The 17,894-nt window shown below is 43.7% G+C and overlaps 1 protein-coding gene across 2 annotated transcripts; it reads left to right on the top strand.

Moving 5' to 3' along the window:
• The first annotated feature begins 117 nt into the window (after positions 1-117).
• zfand4 (zinc finger, AN1-type domain 4) lies at positions 118-13,059 on the top strand. 2 transcript variants are annotated; one of them, XM_080481658.1, is made up of 10 exons: positions 118-351; positions 1,866-2,173; positions 4,074-4,149; positions 4,868-4,935; positions 5,029-5,215; positions 5,505-5,649; positions 6,268-7,461; positions 8,112-8,166; positions 11,283-11,400; positions 11,979-13,059. In XM_080481658.1, exons 2-10 carry the CDS (start codon positions 1,888-1,890, stop codon positions 12,112-12,114), a joined length of 2,265 nt encoding a protein of 754 aa, XP_080337784.1. In that variant the 5' UTR covers positions 118-351; positions 1,866-1,887; the 3' UTR covers positions 12,115-13,059. The 2 variants fall into 2 exon arrangements, with proteins under 2 accessions (XP_080337784.1, XP_080337785.1); XM_080481659.1 differs by having other exon boundaries at positions 118-447.
• The last annotated feature ends 4,835 nt before the right edge of the window (positions 13,060-17,894 follow it).

Below are 17,894 nucleotides of genomic sequence, written 5' to 3'. Positions count from 1 at the left end.
AAGCTTTGCTGATTACAGATAAATTAGTATTTATGGATTGACTGATTGGCGGAAGTGACGCACTCTTCCATTGGGCGGAATTCCCGCCCACATCGGCCTGCCGTGGTTGGCTCCTTTGTCTGTCAATCACCTGAAGTCTTAAAGGTGTTGTTCAGCCGTCGCGGGCAGGTACGGTGATGTCGCCCACCGGGCCACCGCGGCGACCCACCACGGTCGGCAGTGTGTGCTCTGTGTAGTGTCTGTGGTTGAACGGGATGCCGCGGAGGTTTGAAACATCAACTGTTGCACTGTGCGGACTGAGCCGGAGCCCGTGGATGTAGCCTAGCAACCTGCTAGCGGCCACGGAGAAAGGTAGCCATTGTTTGAGTTGTTGGCTAACATGACAACGAAAAGCTAAGGCGAGCCGCGGCGGCTATGCGAACTATTGTGTCGTGGTCAGATATACTGGTAAGCGGTTTTCGACAGTAAATATATTAATGACGACTACAAATTCGAGCTTCTACAACAATCGCGAGTTGTGAAAAGTAGCTGTTCGACCTTTCTACGCCGACGATAGCCACTGAACCGATCTCCATTCATCTCCGCTGTCAGGCTGCAGGCTAACCTTGTTCATATTTACATACCTGGCTGTGCTGTGGCTCCTATTGTGATGGTTCAGGCTTATATCGTGTTGAAATATCTATAGGAAATCTCCAGATAGAGACGTCTGTAAATGTACGGCTTCTTCGTGGAAAGGCCTGATGTGGCTTTAAACGTCTGAATGTGTGAACTCCAGGCCCTGTTTAATAACACGACAGAGTCGATCTTCAACACGAGTTAGTTTTCATATTTGTTAGTGGGCTTTGCTGACGATCTAAATTCCTGTCAGATTAAAATCTTCGTTAATGATAAAGGTCAAACTTTACATGGAAATGTAGTTTATAGTGCCGTGTGATCAAACCTATGGAGAAATGTATTGTCAAAGAAAACTCCAACATCTGGTATGTATGTTGTTTTTTCTGCTGTAATACGATGCAATTGTGGCCACATCTTAATAAAGTCGTGAGAACAATAACGAAGCCTAATAATAATTCAATATAACGGACAACAGAGCGAATCGGTAAAATTAACAAAAAAATCTCAAAGAAATTGGGTCATGAAGTGTCGAAAATCCACACGCTGACGGTAAACAACTAAAGGACAGAATCACATTTCAACTGCACTAACGTAGATTTAAAGCAGTGAACCAAATAAAGCATTGACCGTGCCAATGTTGGGGTTTAGATCAGGACTCATTCAACTTTTCCAAACTGAGCTTCTTCAAACCTTCTTCAAATAAACATGTTGGGTGTACTTTCAGACTTCACACAAGGTCTCTCCAGGTCACCAAATGTCTGCAGGCACCACACTGCCGTCCCCAAGTTCAGATTTACTATTTTCTACCTTGCACCTTTAGTGCCGATCACTTGTTTGTTTTTGTTTTTTTGAGTAAAGTACCACAAGAGATGATCTATCGGAGTCTGTGGTCAGCCAAAGGACACCTCATACCACTCATGGGCTTATGTAACGCACCTGATCTTGAATTTTGGCCAGAGCCTTTATTGCCGCACTGAATGTTTTATGAGACGGTAGCATGCTATTAACAGAACAAATGGGAGGCTCTCTTTTGGAAAAAAAGTTTTTTTTTTTTTTTTGTTTTGTTTCTAATTGAATGTCCTGTAGGTTGTCGGTAATGAAGAGTTTGATTTAATGTTCCTCAATGTCAGAAACATCTGTTGGATGATATAAAAAGTGTACTTTGAACACCACTGTAGGTATGAATCAAAATTATAAGCACACCTGCTGCGATTGTAACATGTCATATTTTGACTTTTTATTTTCCACAGCTGTGGTTATCCTACAGGATGCATGCCTGCCGTGAGGCTTGTGAGCTGTCCCTCTCTCCCTCACTTTGGTCCACTCCTCCAATTTCACCATCTTCCTGAAGTCTCTCTGTCCCAACCCTCAAAGATGACCGACCGGAAGGAGCCGCCCTTCTTCAATGACGACAGCGTGGGAGCTTTTCAGTACAAGCTCCCTTTCTATGACACTATGGAGCTCTTCATCGAGACCTTGACGGGGACCTGTTTCGAGCTGCGTGTGTTGCCTTTTGAGGCAGTCATTTCAGTCAAAGCAAAAATCCAGAGGCTGGAAGGTAAAAAGTCCACTAATCTAAGTGTGCATATTTCGCTCAGTGCAGCTTCTTGTTAAAAAAAAAAAATAATCTATTGGTCATTCTTAGAATGTAAGGGCCGAAGGTGAAAGTAACACCTGCTGCATTGGTGCTTACATGTGTTTTATCTCTAGCTGAATTTAACTGAATATACCATTCAGGGTGGTGAGTTTAGTCCTCAGCTGTATCTAACTGCTGTGTGTCTCACTTACAATGGATTCTAGTCTCTTGTTGATTGTGGTGTTGTCTTTCCTTAGACCTGGTCAGTGTAACTGAGTCACTTTAGAACATTCAGTCTGTCGCCACTCTTGTTATTTGGCTCTTCTGGACTGTACAAAAGCAGAAATGGACTAAAAGCTCCCGTTGTTAAGTCTTTAAGCATCAGAAACAAACGATGCTCTTTTTATATAAGCTTTGAAAACTTTACAAAAAGGACTCCATAACTAGTAATTGTAGTGGTATTTTATTTAATGTGGTGAAATCTGTTGGCTTTTAATCAGTGTAACTAAGTTAAAACTGTGGTACTAGTTCTTGTGGTGAACATACAAGTGAAGTTCTTCCATGATGAGACAATAATTATGACCCGAGTGACGATTTGTGCTTGGTCTTTCATCTTGTAGGGTGGCCTCTTGGCCTGAACCAAAGTAGGAATAAAGAAAGGTGAAAACATATGCTCAGTAGTCCTTTCATACAGTCTTCTGCACTTTCTGAACAAAGGCAATGCCGAGTGTTGTGCTAAAAGTATGTGATTGTATTTTCACTCAGCAAATCGATAGAAAATGTAAGGAAAACAATAATGTTACAGAAAGTATTCCACCAGTGAACATCTATTGATGTTATCCTTTTAATGCTTAATGGAAGTTTTATTCATTGGTTTAAACAAAAAAAAAAGGAAAATATAGAATGACTAATGCCTGATTCATTGTATAATCTTGGCATGCTTTGAAAATTCATCAATTTGCTTGTCACATGTTACTGAGTCATTATTTGTTCTGTTGGTTTGTACATAATTGAAATGCTAACCAACAAGCTTGCTGAATCACAACTGCAAATCGTTTTAGGTAAGATGTGTACTTGAATGTTTTATTTTACGTCTAAAAGGCTCAAAGGTCAGGCAGCTTCTCTGAATTTGAAAAAGAGGGAATAAAATGTATATGTGTACATAAGAGTAGCAATAACTATCTGTGGATTCAACATCCAGATTGAACAAAGCAACATCTTTGTGTGCCGTGGACAACACTGATGTCTGCGTTATTTGTGCAGGAGTAAAATGTTTTTTAAAAACTTGACACACGCACACAAAAAAACATCTCTGTCACAGCTGTTTGTTTTTGAGGTTGCTTTGTTGTAAATCAAAATGATCTCCCATGCGCTCCTTCTGTTTTTAGCGTCTTTTGTTTTTGCTCAACTTTTGTGTTTGTGACGGAGCATACTACTCTACAATAAGAGGAGCGCTGCTCACTCACTGACACTGGCTCACCTCCAGCACAGAGTTGGCCAATCCACTTTTGTGGGCTCTGTGAACTTCATGACTGCACATACGCTCCTCTTCGTTCCAAGCAGTCCCTCTCGAGAGCCTTGTATTCATTTAGCCGGCTCTCTCCTATGGGAGTCTTTGGTATTCTTTGTTAGAAAATCAGATGAAATGTATCCAACCAATTCCAGGTTTCGTTTTTGAGCCGTCGACTTCATTGTATTGCACAATTCTGCTCGGTGTAATTTGGGTTTCTCTTTTACAGTACTTGCATAGTTCTGCCTTAAGGGGGCAGACATTAATCATCTTGGAGAGCGTCTGGGTGGCACTTCAGTGCGACTGTCTTTTATCTGAACATTGTTTGTTTGTAAAAACTGGAACAGATGCTTGTCAACTCTGTCTGTTAAGGTATCCCTGTTGCCCAGCAGCACCTTATCTGGAACAATGTGGAGCTGGATGATGAGCATTGTCTACACGACTATGGGTAAATCTCTTCCTCCGAACCTTTTAGTGCTTCAGATCACTGCCACGGAGGTAAAATCACACAGACAGCTGAGCTTGTCAAAGCTGTGTTTGAAAACACACAGTGGTACATTTAGAATTACTTGCAAGCGCACATTGAAATCCCCCCCCCTGCTGTGGCAGTGCCTCAGCAAGACATTCGACTCACCGTGCTTAAGATGAGGCAGGGAAGTAGAGCAGGGGGAGATGAGTGACATTCTGGTCATATTTAAAGAGCGTGCCCTTCCAATCCTGTCAGTTTATGAGATGCAGAACTCACCCTCCAGTGCTCTGCCGGCTGCAGATGGCGATATTGTTATGAATGCTTGTCACTTAATTTTCCACTCAAATGGCCCGTGGTGAGATGTCGCCCGGCTCTCCAATCACACGGCAGCATGCCTTTTTTTAAAGTTTCAGAAGCAGAGGGGGCAAAGTAGGCAATGAAACATCTGCTCACAGGCAACAAATGTTCCAGTGGAATTCCCAGTTCTGTACTTGTCATTATCTGGGAATCGTCGTGTCCCTTGAAGAGCTGTTTACTTTAGATCAGAGCCACAGTCTCACATGAGCAAAATTTTATTCTAAATGGAAATGGGAGAAGAGAGAAGAAATTTCCTTCTGTTATATCTTTGTACTCGTTCTCAATCACTGTATATTTCACACATCCGACTCTACTGACGAGCGTTTGGTTTGTCTTGTAGCATTGCGGAAGGCTGCACTTTGAAACTGGTGCTGGCTATGAGGGGAGGCCCAATCAACACCAGGAGAGGTAAAACCAAACAAGCGTGTTGTCCTAACTTTAATTCTGTGAAATCTTTTTTTCTAGTCACATTCAAAGAGCCCTCTTTCTTTTCTTGATCAGTAACAATGGAGGAGCCAATCAAAGACGTTGCCGACCTGATGGAGGGTACCAAGGAGGAGAGCTGGGAAAAAGGCCCGGCGAACAAGCAGGTCACATTTGTGGTGTATCGTGAGGGCGACCAGCTGAATTTCTTCCGGGTGGTGGACCGGGGTGACGGTACCCTGACGCCTCTGTCTGAATCTCTGAGGTTGGAACATGATTGTACTGTAATGTGTGTCGTTTACAATTCAGTTATCTTATAATCCGTCCATATCGGATAATAATAGGATGTTTGAGCCGTTTGAGTCCTTAAAGACGGTGTAGAGTTGACTGATGTTTGTCTTAGAATATTTGAAGGCTTTGGCAGCTGAGGCCATGTTCATTGTGGTGATGCGTGTAGAAGTGAGCACACCCACCACCAAGGGAACAGAGCTGCTGCTTTGTTGTCAGGACACCGTTAGATCGCCAAAAGGAAAACTCTTTGTCATGTTTTCCAGTGGCGGCTCCATCTACAATGTGTACGCAGATGAGGAGGATCGAGAGAGCTCTGCAGCCGCACAGCAGAGCCTGGAGAATGCCATCACCATGAACAAAATGAAACTGCTCAAAGCAAAGATGGAGGACATGAACCTCAATAAGAAAGTAAATAAAAAGCTCTCGCACAAACCCGCTGAAGTTAGACCCCCACCCCCCGTCTGAATGCAAACACGAGTTAGAAAAGGTCCTTCATCCTGATGGTACATTTAACGCGTCTAAAAAAAATGTTTACTTTTGCTTTTAAATTAGCCACAATATATAGATTTGTTTTTACTCCAAATTATGATGCGAACAATGTGGCTCTAATACATTCTTGGCGTACACTCTAAAAATATCTTCTTAATGAAAACATAGTTTATTAGGAACAGGCTTGACTAGAGAACAGTCGAGCTCAGTCCAGAGACTGCGAGATGGAATTATTTACTCATACAAATCCAATCTACTCAGACTTATTTGTGCAAAGCCTTTCTTTTCCCAGACAAAAGCTTTAAAGCTCAGAGTTTATTCCTTCACTGATTAAAAAAACGGAGGTATAATATTTAAACTTCCTAGAATTCTGTTGCATAATGTTGACACACTAATGGGAATATTTTTGTCAGGGATTGGACTTGATTACATTTAACTGTACTAACTCTATATCAAATTCCGTGATGAGAAAACTACTATGGTTACGAAAAACTTTTTTAGCTTTCCCTTCTGACGTGACTCTCTCTGGTCCCCTAGAAGTCGGCAAAGTTAAAACCACGGGCACCAGTCGGCCCACATCCCAGCGGAGGCTCCCATGGACCTTCAAGCACAAGACACCATCATCGCCTATTTCGCTCGCTGTCACAGATGAACCAGCCTCGGCATTCGAACGCCCCACTACCTCCTATAGTAGACCACGATTCAGTAGACCACTCTGCTGCTGTGACCTCTGCCCACCTGTCCCTCCATCGACGGCCTCCTCCCTCTTTTCCGTCACCCTCTTGTTTTATGCTTCAGGAGGAGGAGACGTGGGAGCCGTGCCCGACTTTTGCAAAAATCCGCCCTCCTCCCAAAGTGTCCCGGTTGGAAATTGGCAGCACCAGGTTGATGAGGGACTGTGTGTATCCGCAGCTGCCTCCGCTGTGTACAAGAGGGGTCCCTGAAGCCACCTTCGACCCGGTCGAGCCTAGCGGAGAGGCGCTCGGCCTGGGTTTATTAGAGGAGTCTGTTGGTTTGGTGGGACCGACACAGGCACCGTTTGGGGAACTGTCGGACCCGCTGGTTCTGGATGTTTCCACCCAGCCGGAGGAAGGATGCCAGCCCCTCGATGTCGGCGCTCAGCACCAGCTGCCCCACTCACCTTCTCCACTCAGTCCCTGGACACTTGGAGCGAGTGATACTCTCACCAGCAGAGCCGATGCGCCACAGCTCGGCACATCGTTCCATATTGGCCCTCCCTCCCCGTTGCCGACGGCCTCATCATCAACCAGACTGATGTCTCAGCCTTTTGATTCCACACTGTCCTTCTTACAGCCCAACTTTCAAGCACAAAGCTCTGTGAAGCCAGACAACACATCGCCCCATCGCCCTGCCACCTTGTCCACTCACTCGCCTCGTCTTCGATGCGTTAAAGTCGAGTCGCCTGGCAAACGGGCAGAGCTCATTTCAAAGAGAGAAGCAAGAGGCATCACCAAGATCGCGAACCACGCCTGTAAGGAGCCACTGGGGTGTCTGAACAACTCTGAGCTCTTGGCTTCTTTCTCCACAAGGACTCCAGACAGCAGCAGGGATCACCTGGAAGAGAGTCTGGGACTTGCGTTGCCTCCTGCCACTGCCTCGGGCCAGGGCAGCCTCGGCTCCAGGCTGCCGTGCATCCCCTCCAACAGGCTCCTTCAGGATGAACTCATTAGAAAAATGTCGCCCTTGCACCGAGCAGCTGCCTCCTACATGGTAAGAGGGTCTGTGTCGTCAGTGTCGGTTTTAGCTGCGAGTGTTGTGTTGGTGGGGATATTCTACATTCAGGATGTGTAGTCTTTCTTTTTTCTTACACAAAAGTGGGAGACATAATTAGAATTTTTACTTTATCCTTTTAATTAAAACTGAGTAAAGGTGAAAGCTCGATGATTGGAATTTTTACCTGTATTAAAAAGGAAAATCTCGATGCTCCAATATTACTGTTTTGAAGCACTTCAGAATCACAGCAGACTATCTGCCAAAAATTGACATAATATGCTTATGTTGTATACAATGAAGATGGAACATTAGTTTCAATTACTTTATATTATAGTTGCCGAATAACTGCAAAATGCGATATTAAGTGAGTTGAAACGGAGAATATTGAATGAGAATTGATGAAACATTAGAACTTTAACATTAACAAACACTCTTATCTGGAATGTGTCTCGCTGAACACTTGTTGCATTAACTAACACTTTTCACCTTCGTTTTCACAATGCATGGCTCATTAACTGGGAAATGGACTTAATGATTCTCATCTATGTAGTGAAGTGCTGTGCTGACTTTTAGCTTTTTATTTTTAGAACCTTTGACTTTGTGTTGATTTTTTTTATGACTAATTCATGTTACTGTCGTTTCCTCAGACCACCAATACTCTTGCATCAGTGGGCGGAGTCCTTTCTCCATTTGGAACAACAGGTGAGGAAGACACGCCGACGCCTTCACGTATGCATCGCGCATCCAGATGTTGTTGAATTGTGGTGGTTTGTAAAAACACATCGAACTTTGCATCGTATCTTCTGAGCTGTTGTCGACACAAGTGCTTCGCTAATGAGTCCGAACAAAGCTGGTCTTTCAAAGTGCAGCCTCCTGCAGAGAGGATGTCATTTTGCATGAGTGCAACAATAAAGCGCCACAAGGCTGTTACATATTCATTATTCCTGCATCGGCACAATAATCATACGGCAAAGCATACACCCCACCATGTCCACTGATTGATACTGGCTGATGGCATGTTTGGTTTGCTCGTACAGAGAATAGATCAGTTCATCAAGCAGAGAATCGGTTCTCTCAATTTCTAATACCACTGGACATTGTGCATCGGTTTCTCAGTCCTTTCTACAGGCTGATGATTTAATGGAGGCAAAGTCCTCTGGTGCACCTGGTATTCCAACCCGGGTTATTCATTCATCAGGTTCACTGATGCATGCTGACTGTGGTATTCATACCTGAATGAGTTATTTAAAAGAAAGAAATGTCCCCAAGCTCATTTTCTAGATTGAATTTATGACATCTGTTTTCAAAGACCGAGACGTCTGACTTTTCTTTTTTTTCTTTTTTTTTTAAGATTCAGATTTTATTTAGTGCTCAGCAATAATTGCACCACATGCTCTTTTGGGATCACCCACTTCAGTTTGACTCATTTTCCTGTGCCGGTACCATCGGGATTCTTGACAGAGAGGCTGTGTACTGTCAGTCTTTTCAAGTTTGTCCTCTTGGGGCGTCACTCGAAGTGTCAAATTCAAATTCACCGTGTTGTTTTGCATACGTTGTCGAGCCTAAGAGTGCTTCGTTCCTCCACACAGAGACTGTGCACAGTGAACTGTGTTTTTGTGCCTCAAAAGGTCTCCTTTGTGTTTTTGCTCAGCATGATATATTCCACCTCAACATATCCAAGGTCAAGGATTCCTCATCATCAAACAGTTTGCAACCTGTGCATCATTTTTAGAGAAGAAGTTCCAATATCAATCTGTTGCAATTCACGTCTTCCTCAACTCCAGTACAGTAATCCAGTACTATCATGCAATTTATTAAAATTGAATGATTTGACTAAAGTAATTTTATCAAGGTGGTGATTCTGATCAGATAACTGGTAAAACCTCAGTGAGCAGCAGGTGCTTCACCCTTCACGGACGTCTTCATTAAAACAATGTAATGTTCTCCCCCCGTCTCCGATGACTGAACGGCAACAGAAATATCTCGCCACGTACGACGACAACAGGCTGGGGAGCCTCGAGTCACCTCATTCTAGTTTTATGGTGCTCCGCAGTGCTGCCGTGTGCACAGAAAATGTATGAAGATTGAATGACTCCTGGAGGATGAGCAGGACAGCAAAAATGTTTGTTCACAGCAAAGACTTTAGTTGAATAAGGTGAGAAGAAGCGTCGGGCTATAATGAACCTGCTGCATATCTGTATGGTGGCAGACGTACAGTACGGTCCTTAGAAAGTGAAACACCAGCATGCTGCGCCTTCATCACACAGCAAGGTGTCGGGTTTATCTCTGAAAGCTGTGAGAACAGAATCAGAAGGAGCAGCGTCATGAGTTCCCACATTCAGGATTATCACCGATACACACCTGCAAAAAGTTTCCTCAACTTGTAAAGGGTGTTTTTTTTTGTTTCCTGCATCAATCTGCTTCCTTAACTCCACATTTACAAAAGACAATAGTCATGATGTGGACATTTTTTTTACAGAATTAATTTATCATGTCAATAGTACATCCGGGCATTGACAAACAGGAGATTCTCTTTAAATCAACATTTATTCAAACAAAACTCCAGATTGTTTTTCAGAAGTCAAAGAAATGATTTGGTCAACACAAAGACTGAAGAGGACATGAGCGATGAGAGAAGTGTCTGCTGCAGCAGCGCCTCATACCAACATCCCCACAGTGCAAACATTGATGCTGGAGAATGCTTTACTTTTCCCCCCGATGTGACGAGTCGGGATCAGAGGAAGGTCATATTCCCGGGGGTCTGAGGCACAAAGCCTCTGCAGAGTCCAACAGAAAGCCACATCCACGGTAATCCGGTCCAGGACATTGTGACAACCACTGACTTCACTGCAAAGGGACAAATCCAAAGAAAAGCAATCCGACTGCTTTGCTTTTATTTGTTCAGATCTTTCAACACACTAAAGACGGTTATGATATGAAATAAGGGTACCGCCTCCAAAACAAACATCCCCGCTCAAATCATGGAAAGCGATTCACAAGCTTGACTCATGTAGAGCAGGAACAGTGGATTGTATTATTCAGCAGAACTTCGTCTACAGACCTCCGTGGTCATGTTGGACGCGGGCCGCCTCAGCATAATCAATTTCTCACCTTTTGCAGCGGTCTCATGTCATGTGGAGCAGCTCTCGGCCTTTATGACAGGTTTCCTGATCTCACAGCCTGCGAGCTTCGTCTTTGACCTTTCTGACGTGTGATCAAAAAAACCTGGATGTGACTCAACACTTCCTGAGAAACCGATACAAGGACATATTATCGGTGTCGGGTGACTTCGGGCTGGAAGAAATGTGATATGAAAATGATTTGCTTGCACCTGGTAAAGTTTCAATAAAATAGTCCAAACGAAAGCGGATGAAGACAAAGCTTTCAGAAAAATGTTTATTTGCGCCATTCAAGGTCGTGATGTCACGATGGATGTTTTTTTGTTTTTTTTCTTGAGACAGAAGATGAAGATTGCAGCTTTCACGTCTCCGCTGTGGTTCAGTCGGAAACTCGATATGTCTAAAAGCACTCACTAGAAAGGAATGCTCTTTTCCTGCTTCTCTGCCTCTGGTGTTGATAGAACCTTTCAGAGCTTCTCGATCACTATGACGAATCTGACTTGGGCAAACGTGAAATCTGAGAAATGTTAAAGAAGCGCAAACGAAAGCAAAATGGTTCTCAGAAAGTAGGAGAAAGTCCCCCGTGCTCCTGATTCTTCACTTCTTTTTTTAAAAATAGTTTTGCCTAAACTACTACATTTAAAAAAAAAAAACCCTATCTGGCAGAGTTACCTCAGGACTTGTCTCCTTTGCTTTCAGGCACTCCAACGTACCACCTACCTCCAGTCAAGGCCCCCACCGGCACCAAGAAGAAGAGCACCAAGCACTGCTTCCTCTGTGGCAAGAAGACGGGGCTGGCCACCAGCTACGAGTGCAGGTAGGAGAGCCGCCAGCGTTTCCCACCTGCAGCTCATTCCCTCGCCGCCCCGCCCCGCACCAAATCAAATCTCCCGCCGGTTTTTCTTCATCATTTTGCCTTCCTGCCACATCTCCAAAGAGAGTGCGCCTCTGCTTGTTCTGCCACAGGTTATTAGCTTTATCAAAGTTTTCCCTCCACCAGCGACATCAGTATGGATCGTTTCCGCCGCTCTGGCTTTGTCCCGCGCGCGCGCACACAGTCTGACGCAACTGCGTGAAACTCTAATCTCTCTACATCCACCACTTGAGGCGGTCCAGCTCCCCGCTGCGTTCAAAGACTCGCCAGTTTAGTCCGCTTGTGAACCTATTTTTTTTTTTTTTGATTAAACAATAAGTGTCATTCCCTCAGTGTAACGGAAAGAAATCTGTCTGGAGTCGTTTTTCAGTCACGGTGAGAATGAAAAGATTAAAGCACAATAAAGACGCGTTTCATTCGTCTGTGATAGAAAATAATACCGGGGCTGTAATGCGGCACTCGGCCGTGTTTTATTTGCCGTGGTTTAAAAGTAACCCGTCGGCGTGTTTTGAACCTCTCAGGTGCGGCCACAACTTCTGCGCCACCCACCGCTACGCTGAGACGCACGACTGCAAGTACGACTACAAGAGCACCGGGCGGCGGTTCCTGCAAGAGACCAACCCTCTCATCAGCGCTCCCAAACTGCCCAAGATATGAACCGCCGACACCGATTCACCCGCCGCCGCGACGCGGCGGAACCCAACGGCGGAGGCGTCTAGGTTTTTAGTAGATATGAAACACCACTTTGTGCTCTTTTTCTTAGCCAAGTTCACTTCATGTTAAGGTGACTCTCCGTAAAGCCAGGTGTGGACTGAAGTGGTACCAACTAATTCTCTCCTCTTGACAATGTGAAAATATTTATCCGTTTTATGTTACTTTTTTTTCTTTCTTTTTCGTTGCCTAAAAACTAAACAAACAAACAAACAAAAAAAAAAAGTCCTGCATGTATTTAGGTAGGTTTTGCTAAATATATCAGCTGCACGTTAAGACATGCGTTTCTGTCTTGATGGCCTTTATTTAATTTTTTTTCTTAATCCATTTTAAGTTGACAAGTCTTTGACAGATGCACTTTAGAACGCTCATATTTATACGTCTTTGTCGTGGGGCGATACGCTGCATTCATTTCTGTGTTCGTCTCATCAAGTGTTCATGTTATTCAGATTTGATTTCTTTTTTTCTTTTTTTTTTATATATATATACCGTGCACATTAAAGCATTTCTCTTACATAGGCACATACATACGAACATCACTAATGAAATCTTTCTAAAGGGAACACTACACCCATGTATTGATGAAATATTTATTAATGAATACTTATTTAAATTTAACGGTTGGTTTTTGAGATAGCAAGTATGCAATGTGTGTAGGTGTGAATGTCAGTATGTAACGTCTGTATGCCTATCGAGTAAATTGTATTAGGAAAGGTGGGGTGGGGGAGGGGCATTATGGTATTTATGATGTGTCTACTGTGAGGTGGTTGCCATAAAAAAAAAAAAAAATCTTTTTTAAGTCTTTTTTTTATCGCTGAGTTGTTGCAAAAACTTTAAATGCTGTTGAAGTATCTACAGGGGTTTGATCTATTAAAGTTTCTTTCCATACTTATTGTACGTTGTCGGCGAGTGTGTGTGTGTGTGTGTGTCTAAAATTACATCACAGACTGATTGTTCCACGTTAAAGGAAATCCTGATTCCACCCACTTAGAGAAGCTCTTTCAATAATTTCTTGTAATTTCCTTGCTGTGTCCTCGAGTCCAGACGTTTCCGTTCCTCATTATGTGATCATTGAATATTTGACCTTTCCTGCTCCGGCTCTGAATGCTTCTCGACAAATCGCTGTGAAGTAGATGGGGAAATGGGTTTTCACTCATTCCTGTCACATTAAATACAGATTTTCTCCCTCTGCCGATTTCTAAGCAACGGAAATGTTTTTTTTTCTTCAACCTGTTGACCTCATCAGAGCTTCAACTTTCCTCATTCCAGCCACAGTTGGAAGAAAGCGTAACCAAGGACGGCTCCTACTGTAGCCATAGATCCACTCTTGTTACCGTCTCGGAAAGTCAGATCTTATGGAGCTGCTAACTGCTCCTTTCTGTTATTCAGGAGGCTGTGTGTGAAGTGCTCCAACATGTTAACACCTTCTGATTAAGAAAAACGTCTCTTCACTGACACATCAGGGACGCTGCGAAATGGTAATTTGTTCCGAGAGCTTGTGTGTGCAATTACATGTAAATCATACGAGTGGGCTGTACGGAGGGGTGGTGATTACTGCTCTGGAATCGTTGCCAGAACATTCAAGTCTGTCTGTGTGTGTGTGTGTGTCCCCTGTGATGGACTGACGACCTGTCCAGTGTCTGTCCTCACTTCAAAGTGTTGATAAAAGATGGAGAATGGTTGTGACGGTAAATGTATGGCGAGGCATTCTCGACACTTGAGGGCTTTCTTTTAACGGAGCCTGGAGCTATCCTGAGGAGCCTCTCGACTCTCCGGTTTGTTTATATGCATGCATGCAAATTAATCCTGGAGAGTCGAGTGGAGATAATATTTTAATCAGAGAGTACGAGAGCGCTCTGCGCCGTCAGAAGTGTGTTTCCCGTCTTCACTGTGTGGAAATATTCCACCGAAAACTCTTTATTGGCCTTCCTTTCACAGTGGAGGCCGTTCCCATGCAGCAGAAAAGGCCTGACCTGAGTCACGTCTCAGTGCTTTTTATCCTCACTTTCCTCCTTCATGTTGTCTCCCTTTGATCCATTATAATTGGGCCGTGCAGCGTGAACTGCCGAAACACTGCTCGGCAGATAAATGCACCTCTACGTGAAGAGGATTGAGTTTATCACATTTTCTGCTGAATTTTTTGAGGGAAAAAACAAAAAACAAAACATCATACTGCTTGTTTTTCTTTGTATTATTTCAAAACCTCTCACCGCAGCGGCGCCAACCAAGTTTAACAAAAGCAGTGGATGGACATATGGAAATGCACCGATTGGGAAAACTTTTAATCGGACGACTTTGATTGTTGTGAGGCGTGTAAAAATATCATCCTCACTGCCGAATTATAACTGAGCACGTCTATCACAAGGATTTCTGAGACGTATAGCAGCTAACATGATGAAGGACTAGTTCAATCCCTTTTTTTAATTGACCACCATTACCTGCAAAACGAACATTTTTATCGTTTTTGGAAGTTGATGAAAGGGTCCACATGTGGGCTGCGAGTTGCCAATGTCTGTTTTAAATCACAGCACCCCCTTGAAAGCTTGATTATCACAGTATTAATGTGACGCAATAGATGAGCTGTCAGCACTGTGTGGCTCAGTGTTAATGGTTCTATATAAAATCATTTCATAAGAGTAATCGCCTGACGCTAAACGTTAAGGCGTCGTAGTTAGTTTGTAACATCTTTGTACAACATTGACATCCAAATAGTGTAAACTCGCATGATCAATGTAGAAGTTGTTAAACATTCGGATGTCATAATTTCACAATACTTGCTGCATTTCATTATTAGAGATGATGTTTCATCAGCTTCTGGTTGAATAAATTGTCCAGTTATTGCAGATGCTGACACAATAGATCAACACTACAAGACACCAACCCCAGGATAGTAAACCAGTGAGTTCAGGTCTCCCTCTCACTGGATATTTGACAGGAACCACTGAAGTTTACAGACTTGAGCCTTTCTGTACTGGCTTGGTCTCGGAGATAACACACTATAAACAAAGGCTGCGATACAAACCAGGATGGTGATTTAGAAAAACAAGGATATTTATAAATCATCTCAGCTCGTGCTGCATCGGGTTTGATCCTTGTTTTTTTGCCTTGTGAGTCTTATGAAAGCGCGACGCGAAGTCACGGCTGTGGGTTTTCAACAGTTGTGCTCCTTTTGTTCCCTTCGCCGGCTGTATCTTTTCAGAAATGTGCAGGTTTTGTGTGAGTTTGGCATTTGCCTTTCTTCAGCTGCTGCTGCGCAGTGTATCACACCAGCGCACCAGCCAAATGCCTATTTTCTACTTTCTGTTTCAGGATTGCTCGACTGTCTTTTGCAACTCAGCCAAGTTCTGCAAGTTTATACTTTGCACACGCTGAAAAACAATGACTGTCTTTTTTTATTTTTTTCCCCCGTATGGTTACACATGTGATACGCCTGGATGCCCATTTATAGACAGTGTGTGTGCGTGTGCGTGTGCGTGTGTGTGTGTGTGGTTGAGAGTGTGAGTATCGGGGTGTGAATGTGTGTCAAAATGTCTGAGTTCACAGTGAGAAGAGGGTCTCGCCTGTACTTCTCTATTTCAACACATGGATTTGAAGGTTGTATTATTTATTTCACTCTGATATGTGTACAATCCCGGTGAGCACTACACAATTGAATAATAAAACAGTCAAGCTGAGTAATTTTCCTTGAAAACTGTCAAACTATAAATTAGCTTGAGTTGACATGTAAAGAATCGGCGGTCACGAGTTGAAACCAACCAAGAGAATGACAACAAATAAAAGGCAATTCATAGTTTTACTTATTTCATGCATCCGTCTTCTGCACTGCTTCCTCCAATTCAGGGTTTCAGGGGCCTGGAGCCTGGAGCCAGTCCCCAGTCCCAGACAGTGTGCTCTGGATGAAGGCACAGTTCAGCCTGTACATGCGGCCAGTCCTTCAGAGTCACACACACTCTCCTACTCGCCTACAGTCAGTTTCGAGTCACCAGACCACCTCAAACGAAGGCTTATGAACTGTTGGCGTCAACTGGAGTGCTGCAAAGCCCACACACGCAGTGGGAGAACATGCAAACTGCACTGAAAGGAACCGGGGATCTTCTAGCTATGGTTGAGCCCTCACCACTCTGCCCCTTCACGACCTCTGCTTCTGCTTATTTCTATTCAACCTATTATGACTCTTCTCAGCAAACTGTTTTTTCCAAATGTGAATGAAATAAATGCCTCTGCAAATGTGACTCATGCACGCAGGGCGATGGAGCTCAACTCGTCTGACAGGTTTTGAAGGAGAACCGGAACCGTGTACAACATGAACATGTTCACGATTTTTTTTTTTTGTTTTTTTTTTTTTAAATATATCATCGCATCTGTTGCAGTTTCAGTTCCACCTCCTGACAGTCGACTGACCCCCCGGGAGGAACCCATCTCACTCTTCTTAGTATCTATTTCAGCTTCTCCTTTCTTATGAAGACATTCTCTCTGACTCTACAGTCCTGGGTTGTCAAGTTAAGCACACCCTTCCCATTGTGAAATAAATTGTATGTTTGTTGACCTGATTGGTAGGTCAACCATGTAAGTATCCTCACCCCAGTTTAAAAAAAAAAGAAAATCATTGTGTTTTAAATGTGTGGTGGGGGGGGGGGGGGGGGGGGGGGGCTGTTTAAGTACCAGCTGTGCTTCGCTCTCCTGCCACTGTGCACATTCATCACAAAGGCCACGTCCTAATCCCTCCAAGACATGCAGCAAGACAGCCTGTATCTCTCAGGCGCAGAGACACATGCATGACAATTTGGCAGACTCACTTCTGAGGTGCCCACTCCGTCCAGACGGAGCACAGAGGCGCCGTTGTCCCACCCCAAGGACGTGGCGGCGGTCTGCGCATTAGTAATAAGCCCAAACACAATGACAGGTTTCACAGAGATAGAGCCGAGGCACTGAGTCAACAGAGGATACATTCCTTTTTTTTTTTTTTTAACAAGTGATGCTCTCCCAACATACTGCCCCGGGGGGGGGGGGGGGGGGGGCAGTATGTTCTGGTGTGGAATTACAAAACATGTTGGGATTTACTTGAGTCACACTGCAGGCCGTTCACAGCCTGAAATAATGATTACTGTACCACACTCTATTAAAACTGTGCAACAACATGGAATTTTTTTCTTGTTTCTTTTAATTATTATTATTTCCAAATGTGGTTTTGTTCAGGCCAATTACAGATCCCCTATAATCTAAATCAAACCGTAAGCTTTGGTGGGACCATTTGAGCAAATTGGTCAATCAAAATTGCAGTTAGTTGCTCAGCTTGTTACTTTCATATCATACAAATATGATTTAGGTGAACCGATGACAAAACAGATGATTAAGGTTTGGGGTGGGTGGTGGGAGAGGGTAAAAAAAAAAGGGGGGGGGGGGGGGGCATGCTAGTCAGAGCTATCACAGTTCACGTACGAGCACGTCTATCATTCTGTCTTGAAACCCAAGTGCAAATAAATAAAAAGACAATTCATGGGTATGTGATTCATGGTTATGTGATGGCTTATTTCCTGGACAGGACAATCCTGGAGCCTCCATTTGTTGCCAGGCAACTGCTCTAAGTCACTCATCCATACAACCCATATAAAATGTGTAACTGTCAATTTTACATTTCCATTTTCCATTTATAGAGTAAACAAAGATGATATCCATCTATCCTCAATACAATGTTGGGTCGCAGGGAGCCGGAGCCAATCCCAGCG

The sequence above is a fragment of the Lipophrys pholis genome, assembly GCF_963383615.2.
Source record: "Lipophrys pholis genome assembly, chromosome: 15".
In the NCBI taxonomy this organism is placed as follows: Eukaryota; Metazoa; Chordata; class Actinopteri; order Blenniiformes; family Blenniidae; genus Lipophrys; species Lipophrys pholis.
This window is presented reverse-complemented; position numbering and strand designations above follow the sequence as displayed.